The sequence below is a fragment of the Rhea americana genome, unplaced genomic scaffold (assembly GCF_003343005.1).
Source record: "Rhea americana isolate MKP2758 unplaced genomic scaffold, rheAme1 scaffold_12, whole genome shotgun sequence".
NCBI lineage: Eukaryota > Metazoa > Chordata > Aves > Rheiformes > Rheidae > Rhea > Rhea americana.
In genome coordinates this window covers 9438250-9455849 of record NW_028185261.1, presented here as the reverse complement: position 1 = coordinate 9455849, position 17600 = coordinate 9438250, and the positions used below count along the sequence as shown (strand labels likewise).

Below are 17600 nucleotides of genomic sequence, written 5' to 3'. Positions count from 1 at the left end.
ATAACTGCATTCACAGCATCTTTTAANTGGGGAAAAAATGCAGGCAGTTCTTATTAAAAAAAAAAAAAAGAATTATTGAAAACAAAATGATCTGATGGGCCACATAAAGCCTCACTGGAGTGGAAAAGCGACCCCTGCTGGCAAGTTTGATGAGGTTTTATATGGGCAAGGGAAGTATTTCCTGGTGCACACCATATTAGCTATACTATATATATGTCTTTAAGATTTATCAGTAGACAATAAATCTGTCCTCGTTCTCTGTAAATTAAGGGGAATACTTTACACCTTTTTAATAATCTTGGAGAAATATTTTCACATGAGGACCTCTCATCTCACATAAAAACTCTTCTTTTGAAGGGCAAGAATGTTTCTTTAGAAGTATTCATATGCTGAGCTGTTCCAGCAAGGTTTTTGTCTTCCTGGAGGGTTGGAAAGGCTGAACAAAATTGTCTTCACAGTGAAATTTTCCAGAGCAATAATATATATCACAGGACTGTTCTTTAATAATTTCTTCATATTATGATTTTACTAAATATAGGGTAAAAAAAATCAGTAACTAGAAAGAGTTAACATTTGAACTGACCAGCTTATTGATTTTACTATTCCTAGAGTCATATTTAGAAAGGATGAGGGGGGGGGAAACAATTACCAAAAAAAAAAAAAAAAAAAAAAGACAAAAACCATATGAACAAATTCCATATAGGAATAGCACATCTGATCATTTCATGAAAGTATTGAAGGGGCAAGAAATGGGAATTTCTGTCACAAAGCTTTACCTATTCAAATGTACACTGAGCTGTAGCTTCAACCAGACAGGAGTAAACAAACTGTTTGCATTTCTTTATCTGTGTTTATTGTAGACCTTCCTCTGCAGCTGCCCTGCTTTTGCTTTACTTAGATTCCTAAATTTCAGGAAGTGCAAGTCTGAATTTCCTTAATCAAGCTACCTCTGTCCTAGCCCAGTCTACATGAGTTCTATTACAAAATCATAATAGCATTTTACTTCAGTTTATTGTAGTTATATATGAGTTATCATGTCATAATGAAATCATGATATTAGCTGTGGTATTTTTGTGTTTAATCTCATCCCTCCAAAAAAATGCTACACAGATTTCTGTTTAAATTTACTCCTGATTCTTAAAACATTTTCAGCCTTCTATATAATATGGTTGTGGGTTTTTTGCATCTTGGAAGATTTAGTTTATATATCTCTACTGAAACATTCATAGGGGCAATTTTCCTCCAATATTTGCATGAAATTCTTTCTGATTGTAATGAGTTGATTGTAAAATTTGATTTATCCAGTCTTTAGTACTGAAAACTCAGAGCTCAAGGGAGTATTTTTCAACTATTTATAATGTTGGATTCTGTCATGCTCACAAGCACAAAGACACTTACCGTTTGCCCTTAGCAGGTGTTTAAAGAAAATAATGAAATTTAAGCAGTGTTAATTTGATAGAGGAAAAAAAAGCAGTTTTTGTTCAATGGACCATTTAGGTTTAGAAATAGTAAGAAAGACATGTACTTGCATTTGCTGTTTAAATTCAGTTCGTTTTTCTTGACATTCCACCTGCCAGTACGAGTGGACAATCTCTTGACTAAGAAAGATAGTCTAATACAGTAATCTCTGTTCTAAGGAGGATATTGCTTCTTGAAGATTGAAAGCGGAAGGAAACAGCTACAATTCTGCTTATTTTATTCAGTCAGATTACGTTATATTGTCACAGATGCAATAACAAGAAAGTTGTATGTGTTACCAAGCAGCATTCTTTACAGAGTTTGGTTATGAACAGGCCTCTGAGGAGCCATCCAAGAAAATATGCAAATTACACGTGCAATCTAAACACATTGCCTTATTTCTACACAGTCCACTWCCTCTTAATCCTGCTATGTTAACCCTTTGTAGAAAAGGATTCAGATTAATTTCAGATACAGCTAAGGTGTATGACCTTAGATACTGCTTCTGCCTGTTTCTCCAGGAATGGTAAGGTTTCTCCAAGACTTTGCCCAGATCACTTCAAGGTTCATTTGAGAGCCTGCTACAGGTGGGAGTGCACTTAACTGTTTTTTCCAGGAGCCATAAGGATGTTCAAAAGAAAACGCAGGTTAAGAGCTTCTACTACATGTGTATGTAGTCATTCAAAGAAAGAAAACGGTCACTGTTATAACCTAGACCTAATGACACATGACAAACATACACTTCAGAATAGCCTTAGTGCTAACAGTCTCTTTCTGCTATCCACTTGGCCATATATATGCTTTTATCTAATTCTCCACCTCGTGGGAAGTGTATACAATTCACAGTGTAACAATAGTTAATTAATGCAGGCTCATGCTCCTCTAAGTTTTCACAGTAACAAGCATTTTCAAAATGCCTGGTTAAATACATACATATAAATATGTATATATATCCCCTTAAGATGACGAAGGCTACTGAAATTCACCTTGTCCCTCTTGTCTCCTCTGAGCCTCCTGCAAAGCATGCAAATCATTTCTTACACTGCTGTAGGCAACACAGCTCAGACGAATCCCAAATGACCTGCTAAAACACAGATTCCAGGCCCTTCAGGTTGTAGCAACAATGTAAAGACAAGTCCAGTGGTAACTTAAAACACATCAGTGTGTTCATATACTTCTCAGATATCATTTATGTCAACTATGACTAAAGTCTACATATTCCCCATACAGACATTACACATGATGAAAGATCACCAACCTACCTTAAATTCTGTGACAGCTGACAATATCAGGCAAGGACTCCAGCTGAAGCTGAACCATGTGCACTTCTTCAAGCTGATCTCAAGGAGCTGACAGTATAACATTTCTCATGGTTTTGCAGAATTCCATGGTCAATCCTGAATACGGAACTTTTCTGAGGACTACATAATAGAAATGCCAGATTACATTTTATCAAAATGTTTTGAAGCTATTAAAAATGTCTTGCGGCATCTTAAATGCTTCCTATTATGCACTGACATAATGAACTGAGTCACATACTTCACCTTTGTCATTATAGCTGAAGGCTTAACTATAGATGGAGATACTTCTGCCTTGCTATGGACCCTGACACTTAAAGGCCTGATTTTCTGGAAAATGTTAGCATTTAGTGAATTTTGTCCTCATCTACGTAAAACATCTTTCCCTTCTGTAGGGACAAAATATTATTGAAGCAACAGCCCAAGTTCACCCCCCATTTTGCTTTGTAATTATATCTATTTTATTATCCTTCCTCTTAAAGTTTCTCCCATTGCCAGCAGAAATGATGAAAGATACTACATCTGTTTGCAGACTTTCTATTATATCAATAAGACCAAATTCTTCAGTCTGGTTCAGGCCTCTTGGTGGTTACATCAAGCATTTAGAGGCCCTAAAATCACTGGCATTTTCCTCAAAATACCAGGTCRTATATGAAATATCTTCTACCAGCTTCACAAACTTGCTACTCTTTGTGGTCAGTAAGACAACAGCATGGTGCAATACATTAAGTTTTATTAAATACAAAGCCCTTGTTACAGCAGCTGGGTTGAATTCCAAATTCAGGAGGGCTGTGTCTCAGTCATAGCTCGCCTTAGAGAGAGATATCGAATTGTTCTGTCTTCCTATTCAGCTCTTACCATCATTTGTATTGAGATTGACCCCGAAGAAAACAATCAAACAAATCCCAGTTAATTTACGTTAGGTGACTGAGACTCAGTTCAAAATTGGCCATACAGCCGACTCTGCATTTGACCTGAGTAGAAAAAGAGAAAGGATCATGATTATTGTATGCTTTCTGAATTGTCAAGGATCATGAGGAGTCAGTGTATGTGCATAATCTCAGCAAATTTCAATAAAGCTGTGCTCCTAAGACACATTATGACCACTATAAGAGGATAAGGTGTAGCAATATGACTTATTGTAAGTAAATTTTTAAATTTAAGACTGAACCTATAATTAAATCAAATACATGTACATAACAGAGTTTTAGTTGGTTTAACTTCAAGTTCAAAGTCAGTGGTTATCTTCTACTAAATGAACTATATTAATCATTTACTACATTACTTAATCAAATAGAAACCAACTACAAAATTAAGCTCTTGGAAAATGACTTGACTGAAAGTGCAAATATTTAATGGGAAATGAGTCTTAATTAATTAATTACATTGTAAGGATCTATACAGCTGCGTGTTAGGTTAAAAATAAGAGTCACAAAAATACGTACCTTCTATTTTATGACCAGTTTTACAGCACAACAATGTTACATTGCAAATGAAAACCTCTGTTTTGATTTTCCTTGAGATCTATATGCTTACCTGGTGTTTCATAAATTTTAAGTAAGGTTAAAATGTAGTTAATAAGCTAGATAATTAAATTTCAATAAGGTTTTAGTAGTAGAATACTAAATATACTACAACATATTCTACTGCAATATCAGTAAACAATCAAAATACGCAGTTGAAATATGCAGTCAATTCAGCAATGAGTCTCCATTACACAAATGGATACTATAATGTATAAAACTAATTAGAACAGAATATATCTAATTACAATTTGTCATTCATAGCGCTTACAATCATTTTTATAGTATAAAATAATGCATCTGTAACATCATCAAGAAAAAGATACAATACTTGCTGTTGAAATTACATGTTTTTTTAAAAAAGCTTTTTATTATTTCCCTAATTAATATTAAAAATTCTACTTAATTCATTTTTTCTGTAATTCCTATATTTTAAATTGAAAATAAGGTAAGTTTATCATAATGTTCATTTCTACTACTGCTTTTCTGTAAATATTTGAAAAGGAATGCACCTATTTCCTTCTGAGAAAATATGATGTCTGATTGCAGTTACAGCGGGTTGTCCCAAAACTGTAAGAAGACTACCAGAAGAGAATACTCCTGGGAGTGGTTACACACCGTTGGACTTCCAGGACACTGTCTCTTTGAAAGAAAGAATGGCTATGTATCAGGCTGCTGTGTCCAAGGTAGAGAGCAGCAGCTCCTTTGCTAATGTAAGATATTAACATTTAATTACCCTCTTAATTCTGTGTTTGTTTTACACAATGACATATCTTACTTTCTTTAATAATCCAAGCTGTCAGATTAATCTCTACATGGATTAAATTTGAAACTTGTATTACTATATCTACCTAGTAAATATACTGATACACCTGTATCTCTCTCTGTTCAAAATGATTTAGATTTTTGGCCTATTTATTTTAATTTACTGGAAATACTTTTCTTTTTCTTCCACTGTTCATTTATTCATCTATTAGGAATGTCTTAGTCAATACAGATGTGAGAGATCAGCAACACAGTTATTCTTTTAACTCATGACTTAAAAAACATCATTTTCTGTATTACTATGAATATTTAAAATAATCAAATAATAAAAACATATTCAAAAGTGCATTAAGCTTAGACCTCTTGCTGTTCAAATTAAGGAATTTATAATTGATGTATTACAAAAGAGCAGCAATAAAGTTTAAGAAAAACTATGTTTTATAATAAAATTATCAAAAATAGCCATCTATTACGTGAAAACAGTATTTTTAAAAACCTTATTAATTTTGTTTTACTACTTCCTATAAATCTATCAACACAGATTGGTATCAATACAGAAATGCTTAATATTATTACTAAGTAAAATACAGTAATTGGCCAACACAACTTGTACTCTATTAAAACAGAGCTACAGATTTCAAATGGCATTTACATTTGTTCATGCTTTTTCTTTTAGCAGTGTAGCTACTAGTACAGAATACAAAAACTCTGTATAGRATTGGTAATTCCTGCAAAATATCTGCAGAATTATAATAGGATAATTAATGCAACAGAATCTTCTAAATTTGACTTTAACTTTTCCAGTATTTTTGAGTACCTTCTTAGAGTGTGCCTAAGAACTACCGAATTGCTATAACTTGAGAACAAAAGGAAGAGGGAACTGCTACAGCAATATCTGAACTGAATGCAGAGTCAGGATCTTAAATATGTGCTAGAAATTAGTAAGCATTATAGTGTGTTGCTATTAAACATTTTTTTAATCAATTCAGAGATGTGTGTTCTTTCTGCAAATGAAAACAACTGGCCATATTTTATTACACTAGGCTTCAGAGGAAACAGAGCCATGTACTGTGCCTGGAGGCCTTGCAAGAGTGAAGAAACAATTTGAGAAAGGCCAGATGACCTCATCACAAAACACCTTTGCTCAGTACCAACACCAGCACAAGTCTGTACAGGTAACACCGGGGTTTTTAATACTAACAAATGAGCTATGGCCTGCTAGAAAGCTTGAGGGGAAAAACTAGGATTACTTGCTTTACTGAACAGTTTTCATTACAATCAAGACAATGTTTCCTAATGTTCATACTCACATAATTTTCTGTTACTACTACTAGATATACTACTATGATACAGAAATCATGCAGTAATCATGTATTTCTTATGTAGATGAACTCAATATAGACAATTCTAGACTTATAGGAAATAYAGCAGTAAAACAGGTTAGCATTATAAGAATATTTTGTGGTGAACCTTGTCTGTAAGATTGTAAGTCGTTATCAAGTATTCCGGTAATAGTTTGCATAAATTTCACTTGAAGTGCTGTTAAACCATTTTCTTTGGAATGGAGTTTGCTGCTTCCATTGAATTAAATTTAATCAAGTCCTCTAAACAGATCAAAAACTGTATCAAAGAACCCAGATGCTACATAAAAATACACAGAGCAGCTTCCAAGTGTTATTTCAGATAAAGGGTCTTTGGATTTTATTACTTCATTAGCATATATCATGAAAAATTGTTGTGGGAGGTAATGACTTTGGACTACGTGAAGTCTGGTATAATAAAATTCATTGTACTATYCTGTGAATTCCAAAAACCAGTAATGGCACAGTAAATTGCTTTAYCACTCTGCACTTATCTGAGAGTTTTAAAGTTATACAGTTTTCAAACTTTGTAGAACAGGATACATCAACATTCTGCAATAGTTTCATTTTTATGTTAAATAAGTATCACATCTACAAGTTAGCTCTCATTTGTTATACATGAATACCATACCAATATCCACAATCTGTACACTCAACAAGCAAGCTGGGGAAAGGGGTATCTTCCTTTAATGAAGTAACCTCTGTATCCAAAGCAGATAGATTTTGAAAAATAAACTAATTAATTGTAAGTATAAGTAAGTATACTTAACTATATAAATCTATTATATTCCTATTAGAAACTGGACTCACAAATAAGACTTATACAAAAGTTTATTTTGTACACTGTATCTGATCCTTTCCACCAACCATTTGCTCTCACATAATGTCACGCTTTTTCTCCTTTCAATACAAAAAAATTTGCAGTGCACACACACATTCTCTCTCTAATAGTCTCTCATCCCTTCTGAGGCTTGACAGGCATTTCTGAACTGGAAATAAGTCCATTGGTGATTCCATTCTACAACAAGTGAAACAGAGTTTTCCTCATCTCTAAATAGAATGATAGAACTAGGAACTTCCTCACTGACAAGAGCTGCTCCTGTAGTCCCTACTCATGCAACCAGCCCCAGAACTGTGACCCAGCTCCTTGTTGCATCACCAATATGACAAAATAGACCTAAATCCATCCCCAAGTTACATTAGTTTCACATAATTGACTTCAGGTGAAGATACTGTAGTATAAATGCACTAGAGAGTTAAACTGACCCTTGCCAACAGAGGTAGATTGATTGATGTTGGCTGACGTGCTGTCCCAGGAACAGAAGCCTTAACTGGTTCGAGTTGTCCAAAGCTAAATGCAAGAACATTCTGTTAGATTTCTGGCATACAGTAATACAGTAATTATACTGTATACTGTAATTAGCTTTCATATCTAATATGTGCAAATGATTGTTTCCAYGTTAATTAGCTAATGATTAAAATTTTTTGAAATTAAGTTAGTTTTCAATATACAGGTGTCATTCAGTGACAAACTGTTGAAATATCATGAGTATTATGMACTGCCACAAATAAGATGTAATATTGCAGAGTTTAAAATCATTGAGGCCAGATTCTCTGCAGGTTTGCTGTCAGTTGTTTGAAAACTGTCATTCCCTTCAGTTGTGTTCTTCAGCTAAATTTGGCAGTCTGATCTATTTTCTTAATATTTGAGCACAAGCGCTCTAAACAGTTGGATCACACCATCCCCACAAGACCAGCCTYCCAGCAGGAAATCTTCAGCTGGATGGGCTCTTTAGATGGGTATAGATGGAGGAATAGTATGAGCTCTGTACATTGGACTATTGCCCATTCTCTGCATTTGTAACATGGCATTTGAGCTCCACATTTACAGTGAGCAGATAGAAAGCCAGGCCTGGCTTCATCAGTCTCTATCAGATCCAAAGAACTACAACTTCATAAAATCGGCCTTATTATGCTAATAGCTAATTCATTTAGCATAAACTATATTGCCATGTTGACTAGTCAGTGTTTAAACCCAGATACACGCTGAGGATATGTTTCATTTTGACATGATAGAATTTGAAATGAGATTTTTTTTTTTTTTTTTGCAATGTTTATAATGTTGGCTAGGCTGTAAAATAGACCCTCTGATATGAAAGTCTCAGATTTACAGTTACTTGTATCCTTGGGAGTATAAATTATGTTGTTTTTTCCTCATAACACCTGTGCCAAAGTCAGTGGACAGGCTGGAGGACACTCAAAGAATTAATCAGGGCTGTGCAGCAAGGAAGGCTGTTTGTACTCTCTCTTCATTTTTGATCCAGTTAGATTAAAAGAGGTATGAAGAAAAAGATGAAAGACTTCAGAAAAAGAGTCTTGTGATAACATCAGGTGAATTAAACTAGTAAGATCCAAAACTGCCTCTCCCTTTGCATCATGTAATACTGAGTTATTTAAAGCCTAACTTTTCATATTACTCTCCTGACATTCCAAGTATCATACTTTAAAGCAAGAACAGGTTACAACATCTGTGTAAGAAAGATGTATTCCAGTTAGCAGAGACTGACTGAATTCTACCCTAAAACATTTAAAGAMCTAGGTAAAGCAATCTTCCAACTATTAACTGAGAGTCTCAGTGCATCTTCGAGAACTCACTGAGAGTGTCTCAATGAGACTGGAGAAAAGTAAATATAATGAGCATCTTTGAAAAACAGGATGCAGGGATTTATAGGCCTAAATTCAGTATCTGAAAAGGTGCTCAAACGCACTGCGGAGATGAACAAACAGAATATGAAAGTGCTAAGAAAAACCAAACATACATTCTTCAGGGACAAAATACATTTAGAAGTAAACAGAGCTGTTATTTGTCATGGTGCATTGTGAATTGGGGAACAGGCAAAATGAGCGTCTATAAATTTCATTCTGCTTGGTATTTCCCTAAATGATTCAGATTAACAGAAAGTAGAATTTATATGATTTGTGGATACTACCAAACTGGAAGAGGTTGTGAGTCTTCTGGGTAGAACTTGATTTCCAAACAGTAACTACCAGTGGTATGAGACCTTAAAGATAGAAGTCAATACAGCAAGTAAAAGACACCATTTAAGAAAGTAATAGTCAAAATGTAAAAATATGAAATGACAATAATTAGCTAGAAAGCAGTACAGCAAAAAAGAATGAGTGTTATGGTGGATTCTGTAGAGGCTATGACAAAAAATAAGGCCATAGGATATCTGAAGAGGAAGCATTGCATGTAAGAGATAGAAAGTGAGTAATTATACCCAGCTCAACATGGCAAAAGCCTCACACGTGGCTTAGAAACACATATGCTGTGGAAACTTACGTTTGCATTTAAAATTTATCTAGACAAGTATCTTTCAGAAAAAGTATCTATAATTCTGCTTCAGGCTAGAAGGATAAGCTATGAACCTCTAGTTGGTCCATTCTATTCCTGCACAGATTTCTAAAGACTTCTTTAATACTTACGCACAAGAGGGCAGAATTAAATATGCATTTGGACAAGTCAAATTCAGTTCTTCTGTCTTTTGAACACCTGACTTAGAACATGAAAACTTTCAAGTCCAATTTTGTCTTATACTGCTCCTTCTATTGAATACACCATTTTTGCCATCTCATTGTATTTTCTGTCAGATTCAAGAATTTTAAAATAATCGTTTGCTATCTGCAAAGTCAGGATTATCAAAAAAAAATCTAAATCACTGGAGTCTGAAAAGCTGCCTAAAGTATCTCACGGCGACATTAATTCTCATGAGATTTTCAGTTCCTTCTGCTCAATCAGCCTGGAAAAAAGACAGGAAAAGTATCTTGCCATGTCCCTAATACTTCTACTGCACTATTCTGTACCTTCTAGAATACCAAAGTGTAAACTCATAGAATCATAGAGTCAGTAAGGTTGGAAGGGACCTCTGGAGATCATCTAGTCCAACCCCCCTGCTCAGCAGGGGCACCTAGAGCATCGTAGACAGGGTTGCATCCAGGCAGGCCTTGAAGATCTCCAGAGAAGGAGACTCCACAMCCTCTCTGGGCATCCTGTTCCAGTGCTCTGTCACTCTCACAGKGAAGAAATTCCCCCTCACGTTCAGGCGGAACTTCCTGTGCTTCAACTTCTGCCCGTTGCCTCTTGTCCTGTCACATGGGACAACTGAAAAGAGTTTGTCTCCGTCCCCTTGACACCCTCCCTTCAGGTACTTATGCATGTTGATAAGATTCCCCCYCTCAGTCTTCTCTTCCCCAGGCTAAACAGGCCCAGCTCCTGCAGCCGTTCCTCATGGGGCAGGTGCTCCAGCCCTCTGATCATCCTTGTAGCCCTATGATGGACTCTCTCCAGTAGCTTCAAGTCTCTCTTGTACTGGGGAGCCCAGCACTGGACACAGTACTCGAGATGAGGCCTCACTAGGGCTGAGTACAGGGGCAGGATCCCCTCCCTCCACCTGCTGGCAACAGCCTGGATACCACTGGCTTTCTTGGCCACACTGCTGGCTCATAGTCAACTTGTCATCCACCAGTACTCCCAAGTTGTTCTCTGCAGAGCTGCTCTCCAGAAGGTCAGCCCCCAGCTTGTCCTGGTGCCTAGGGTTATTTCTCCCTAGGTGCAGGACTCTGCACTTGCCCTTGTTGAACCTCATCAGGTTCCTCTCTGCCCAGCTCTCCAGCCTGTCCAGGTCTTTCTGAATGGCAGCACAGCCCTCAGGTGTGTCAGCCACTCCTCCCAGCTTGGTATCACCAGCAAACTTGCTGAGGAGGCACTCTGTCCCCTCATCCAGGTCATAGATGAAAAAGTTGAACAGGATGGGACCCAGTACTGAGCCCTGGGGGACGCCACTAGCCCCAGGCCTCCAACTAGACTCCACRCCACTGATGACGACCCTCTGAGCTCTGCCTTTCAGCCAGTTCTCAATCCGCCTCACTGTCCACTTATCTAACCCACACTTCCTGAGCTTATCTAGGAGGATGTTATGGGAGACGGTGTCAAAAGCCTTGAAACTCTTTGTGTGTATATAAGTATCTATACACATTCAAAATAAAATTAATGCTAGACCAAAGTATTCTATCCTAATTTGGATTCATGGCTTACAATGGTTTCTGCTTTTGATACAAGATGTTATTCTTGAACAAGGGTAAAAAACCAGGGCTAGACTGTGAAGAAAAGATATGACTACATAAAAGCCATGTAATATATAGGAAGAGAGACACTGAGAGAAACACCTGGTGCTGAGGATGTGCTTTTTGCACAGTACAAGTTTGGAGAATTTTACTTCAAACTAGCTCTAGCCCGGTCTTTTGAGATGGCTGCCCATCTGTGGTTGGAGTACAATTAAGTATGTTGCTGGTGCACATGTGCTTTACTTTCATCCAAAGGAATCTAGTTCATGTACTCCAAGACTCTGCTGAGATGCAAAGCAAGGTGCAGTGGAGACTATCAGAAAATTCACTTCAGAAGCACATTCCTGATCCAAACTGAAATACTAATGAAAGTGCACTCAGAAAGCACCACTGACTCAGAAGCAGACTGGCAAAGTCACAATGACAGCCATAGTTAGCTTCCTACATCTTCCTTTCATTAGAAAATAATTAGTTTGCTTGACAGTAAAACAGTAGCATATTTCTTCTTCTTTAGGGTATTTTTAAAAATTAATTATATGACAGAGAATGTTGCTTTAATTCACCTATTTTCATTCTCACTTCTTCTTGTCTGAACATTCTTCACCTAGCTACTTGAGTTGAAGGTAGTTTCATTTGAGGCAACTATACCCCTATTCTATGCCTAATCATGTATGTTGCTTATTTAACTAAGGAGTTTTATTACACTGAAAAGAAAAAAAGTGAAAGAAGGAAAAGTTTGGGAAAAAGGCATTATGTTCTGTAACAGAAAGACCTGTGGCCTAGGAAGTTCCAAGGCTGTTTGCCTGAAGGGACATGCAGTGCCCCAGTACATTAACTAGCTTCCACAAAGGCAGACAGATTTGTGGTCTGAACACTGCAGATGGCCCTGCATAGCAGAATCTTTATTAGAACTTCCTAGGTAGAAAACTCCCTGCAAATGGAACCCGTTTGCTTACTGATAAGCACACACAGCACAGGAGGGTATATTACATAAAGGGCCATACATTGATATGCCCATATCTGTGATGCCAGACAATCAAGAACTATATTGATACATCAGTGGCTTTTTCTATAGAATTGAGTGCATAGAAGGGTAATAAGTAAAACACAACATGCAAATTATCTTCTTATTCTCACTCTCAGGGCATTCAGCACATACATTTATGGAATTTTTATGGAAAAATTTGGGAGGGTTCCTAAAATAAAAGTTACACAAAGTTATCTCTAAAAGCAGATTTCTGATATCACAACTYCCCCCCCCTACACACATACCTGTTCTCAGAAATGATACAGTATGCTGTGCAGAGGATACAAATCAAGGTAGTAAGATAAATTTTATTTAGAGGATGGCTGTCTTACTCACAGAGGCTAAGCAAAGAGTGAATTATGAAGGCCACTGCAAACAAGTACCTATTAAATGTTTATGTCATTCTTTTAGAGAGTTCTCAATACTGTTTTATTGGGACTGGCTGAATCCCCACTGCAGCTGCACCTTTCTACTTCTCTCTGATTCTGGAGCTCATGAGGGCTGTTCAATTCACAGTACAATTTAGGAATACTTCAGAACTCCTTAAGTTGCACTACTTTGCAGCACTAACTTATACCATCTCCTAGCTGCTGGTCACTGCTGATAGCTATCTTTTTAATAGTGGGGAAAAAAATGTTACTTGAGACAATCTAGAATCCCTAGATCTATTTCTTGGTGAACTTCTTTTTATTACAAGGAATACCATTCTACATAGCAGCATTATTTTACTGCTTCTGAAAGCAAGCGACAGAGGAGCATGGAATATGCACACCTAAAAATGAAGCATTTTAAAACAGGTTTTAAGTGGAATTAATTTAAATTCTGAAACAGGAGCACAAATTAAATATCATTGGATTTACTTTTCTAGAAGTAGTTGTTTTGAGAAATCCTACAAAACAAGTGCCAAAAAAAAAGTAATCAAACAAATGCTTGAGGAAGCTTAGAAGAGAGTAGAGATAGGCAATTGGACACACTAAAAAAGAAGGAAGGAAGTTTAGGGAAATGCCAATATAAAGTAATGACTCTACCTTCCCTTCACCCCCTTTAAAAATAGTAGCTATACACAATACCTAAGCTTAGATAGACTCTATTTTACTTATGCAGTCTAACTACTAGAATAAAATTTCATCACAAAAAAAAATTAATGCATTTTTTGCTACATAAAAATTGCAGAATGACTCTTCTGTCTGAACAGGTGTTTTTGTGATAGCAAAGAGACTATTTACTCCATTGCTATATAGAGGTTTACRTTTGTAACTTGCATGAATGTTTATAGGACAAATCCCATTATCCTACTCACCGATTTCACTGCAAATATCTGTTAAAAATATCTGTAAAAGCTGAGAAGGAATAAAGTCTGAATGAGCACTGGAACAGGTTGCCCAGAGAGGCTGTGGAGTCTCCTTCTCTGGAGATAGTCAAAAGCTGCCTGGACGCAATCCTGTCTAATATACTCTAGGTGACCCTGCTTGAGCATGGGGGTTGGATTGGATGATCTCCAGAGGTCCCTTCCAACCTCAACCATTCTGTGATTCTGTGAGAAAAAAAAAATATTTTTTTGTCATTGTAATAATAGTTTCATTTACTTCTTTTCCTCTAAACTTGATTTTCACTTCAAAAAATAAATAGTTTGTGCATATTTTTCTGATGACTTGACCAAACTTGCTGCCATTTATGTGGTCAAAGCAATGCAGAAATATTTACAAAATTATGTGACCTTTTATCTCACTCAGAATCAAGTAATTTGATGCCTGTGATGAAAAATGTTGTAATTCTCTAAAACTATGATGTTCCATTTCTTCAACAAAGATACGATTTTTAAGCACACTTATCAATGCATTTGCCCTCTACATCTAGTTGAGGATTCTCTCTCAAATTATTAGCAGAAATAGTCACATTTACAGGAAATAAAATAACTCAGACTATATGGAATAGTCTTTAAATTTAGGATAAATAACTTACTGCAAGACCGTAACATTCCATTTATAGCTAACATAACTGCACTCTCACGGAAAATGGGATTATACACTTAGCTAGTCAAAAGTCAAGGTCACTGAATTATTCCTGGGGCAAAACACAGAAATCCTGTAGTTTGGACATGGAACTTCAGATCTAGATTAACTCAAAATATTAATTAAAGCTTAAAYAGAAAAGCAACACATTTTAAAACAGTAATTTAAATAGCCAAACTGAACATTTTATTCAAATATTGTTTGGGCACAAAGTGCCTGGCTTTAACATTCAAAATTTTTRTGTCAGGTAAACAATATAAAACCAATATTTAATAATTTATCTTTCTTTTTTCTCAGGCCACAGCCATTACTCATGGCTACTGTAAAGGAAATTTGTGCCTTGTAAAACTCACCACATTAATGGTAGGACTCACTAAAATCTTGCACAGAATGGTGAGCAGCGATGAAAGCTCATGAGGAATTGTGATGTGCTCACAAACTCAGCCAGAGCTGGTTTAAAGGCCTGGTCTTTAATTTGACTGCAGGCACTGAGAKCCCCTTTATATTCAACCACCAGGTCACAGAGAGGTTGTGATTTATTCAATATTAATTGTTTTGAAAGTGCCAGCCTTGAATGCTTTGCTATCTAGAGGTCTGGAACACAAACTATGTTTATATGTAAGAGATGCTGAACATCCAGCTTAGTAAGTAACTGGCTTAGGAGTGAGGAAAGCAATATAATTACAAAATTTCCACAAATACTGGTCAGAGAATTCCCCATATCAAACCCACAAGTCACTGTTCTTCATTGGCAAAATAATTAGATGAACAGTGCAAGTATTAAATCAGTGACTGAAAAAGAATCATTCTGAAAAGTACTGCTACCAACCACTCTGAAAATGATTTCTTCTATCTTGCTACAGAAGCTGTAAAATCACAGTTAGAACTCTTCTAAATGGTACAATAGCTGCTCAGACAAAACCTCATTATCCAGAGTCAGGCATAAGCACTTTCCAGCAAGTGATCTTAACCTCCTACATAGGAAGGATGATTGAAATATATTGAAAGCATCTGATTCTCACTCAGCAACATAGTATTGTGTTAGCAATGACACAGCTATAGCTAAATCTCTGTCTTTGAGCGCCATTTTAGACAAAATTTAAAAGATTTCTGGAATTGCAACTGCTGATTTTCTAGTGATTACAGAAGATAAAATTGAATAACATGAAAATTTTAGTGCATGGTGAAAACCTAACCTTTTAATGAAAATCTTCCATACCATGGCCACAACAGCATAAATACATATATAATACTAAGCAAGTCTGACAAATCATAGAGATGAAGTGYAGAATTACTTACTTTTTAAGAAATCTTTTATGAGAGTCTTACAGAATCAGGTGATATCATGATAAGAATATCAATGTGGAAAAAATGCCTAGATTTCCAGGAAGAAATGAAGATTCATTCCAAGTAAATAATCAGTAATAATCAGTTAGTCACTCTGCTGTTAATAATTTTATAACTCAAGTTTAAGACTCACAATTTACTTCCTGTGCTGACTACAGGGAACTACATGTTTCTACATACAGATCATTTAGGACAATTACTTCAAAATATGCTAATACATAGACAGTGTATTAGTCACCTTCACACAACATTTATATGATGACCCTAGTGTACAGTTCAACTAAAATAAACATGCTTCAAATATGAGTGAAAAAAAGGTTTTCTGTCCTAGAACATGGCTTTGGGTCATTTGATCCCCATGTTGTTGTTTTTTTTTTTTTTTTTTAATAAATACATACATATATAGAATTGTATATGTTTTTATGTATAGATGTATTTGACATTGTATACACATTCAGATTCTCAAAGCAATTTTATTTTTAAAGTTTTTTTGTACGTTGTCAGAACAAGGGGAAACTACAAAAATGTCAACACAGAAAAGCAAACCTTAGTTTGAAGTACACAGAATAATTACCAAAAAACCCCAAATCTTGGCACCTTTTGTGATAAGAATTCTATGGAAATTATTGCAGTGTCAAGGCACTAAAATTGAGGTATGGGCCACTAACATATAAAACTCATGTAGCAATTACAGTTCTCTTCAGTAATAGAATCTGAATGCCTAAATAAAAATGCACTTCTGTAATATAATTATTCTCATATTTACATCTTTATTTGTAAATAGTATTGTTTTAGTTTATAATGACTTATTATTTATACTAGTTATAGTAGATACTGTTTATACTAGTATCCAGAGACCATTCAGGACACTAAAGCCCTCTGCACTGAGACTCTGCACTGTCTGCACTACACAGACATTCCTGAGARGACCAACAGTCCGCCTAACGGTGATGTTAAACAAACGGAAGAGAATGGAGGACAAGACAAGTCTAAAACACAAGTAAAATGACYATAAGAAACTTTTTATGAGCTAGCAGTATGCCAACCATCATCCAGTTAAGAGCGTTTTCCTGAAGCTCACTAATAATAGGCATAGAATAAACAAATATTAATTGAAAAGTGATTCTCWGGCCACAGGAAAACCAATCCTAATAGTTGTCTTTTCATTCCTGCCACCAAAAATGATACTGAGTTCTCTACTTCTGTCCTCCTATCCTCTACAGCTGAAGAGGAGTTGTTCTCACCTGATACACCAACGTGTGACCGAGCAGGGACCTGACATGTTTGCACAAGTTTCAAAATTTCAGACTAATGCGTATCTGTTCATTTCCTAGCTGTAGTGTCCCATTTCACAGCCCACCAAATATTTATCTCATATTCTGTTGGGATGTATATACAGGAATTAAAAGTTATTTGCACAACTCATTTGTTCTGGTACTAGAAAGGACTTGATCTATGTTATTTGTAATTTCCATGTTTTTGTTTCCAGGCCAGTTGTTTTCAATACATGTTCTTTATCCTTAGTGCCTAGCAGGTTTTTTTTAGATGTCCTTTGTTACTGTTTGATGTGATTTATATACATTACACATGCATCATTTATATACATTACAAGCTGTATTATTACACCTTGTAATGCAAAACATCTGTTCTAAATGCTATTCATGCGAATATAACCATTTAAACAA

At 35.9% G+C, this 17600-nt stretch overlaps 1 protein-coding gene across 1 annotated transcript in view; it reads left to right on the top strand.

Annotated features, from left to right (window-relative positions):
* Positions 1-17600, top strand: part of XIRP2 (xin actin binding repeat containing 2) — a 102260-nt gene that overhangs the window by 66766 nt on the left and 17894 nt on the right. The window contains exons 3-4 of the mRNA XM_085323749.1: positions 4829-4992; positions 6088-6219. Coding sequence (XP_085179875.1) covers positions 4829-4992; positions 6088-6219 — 296 coding nt within the window. The remainder of the gene's footprint in view (positions 1-4828; positions 4993-6087; positions 6220-17600) is intronic.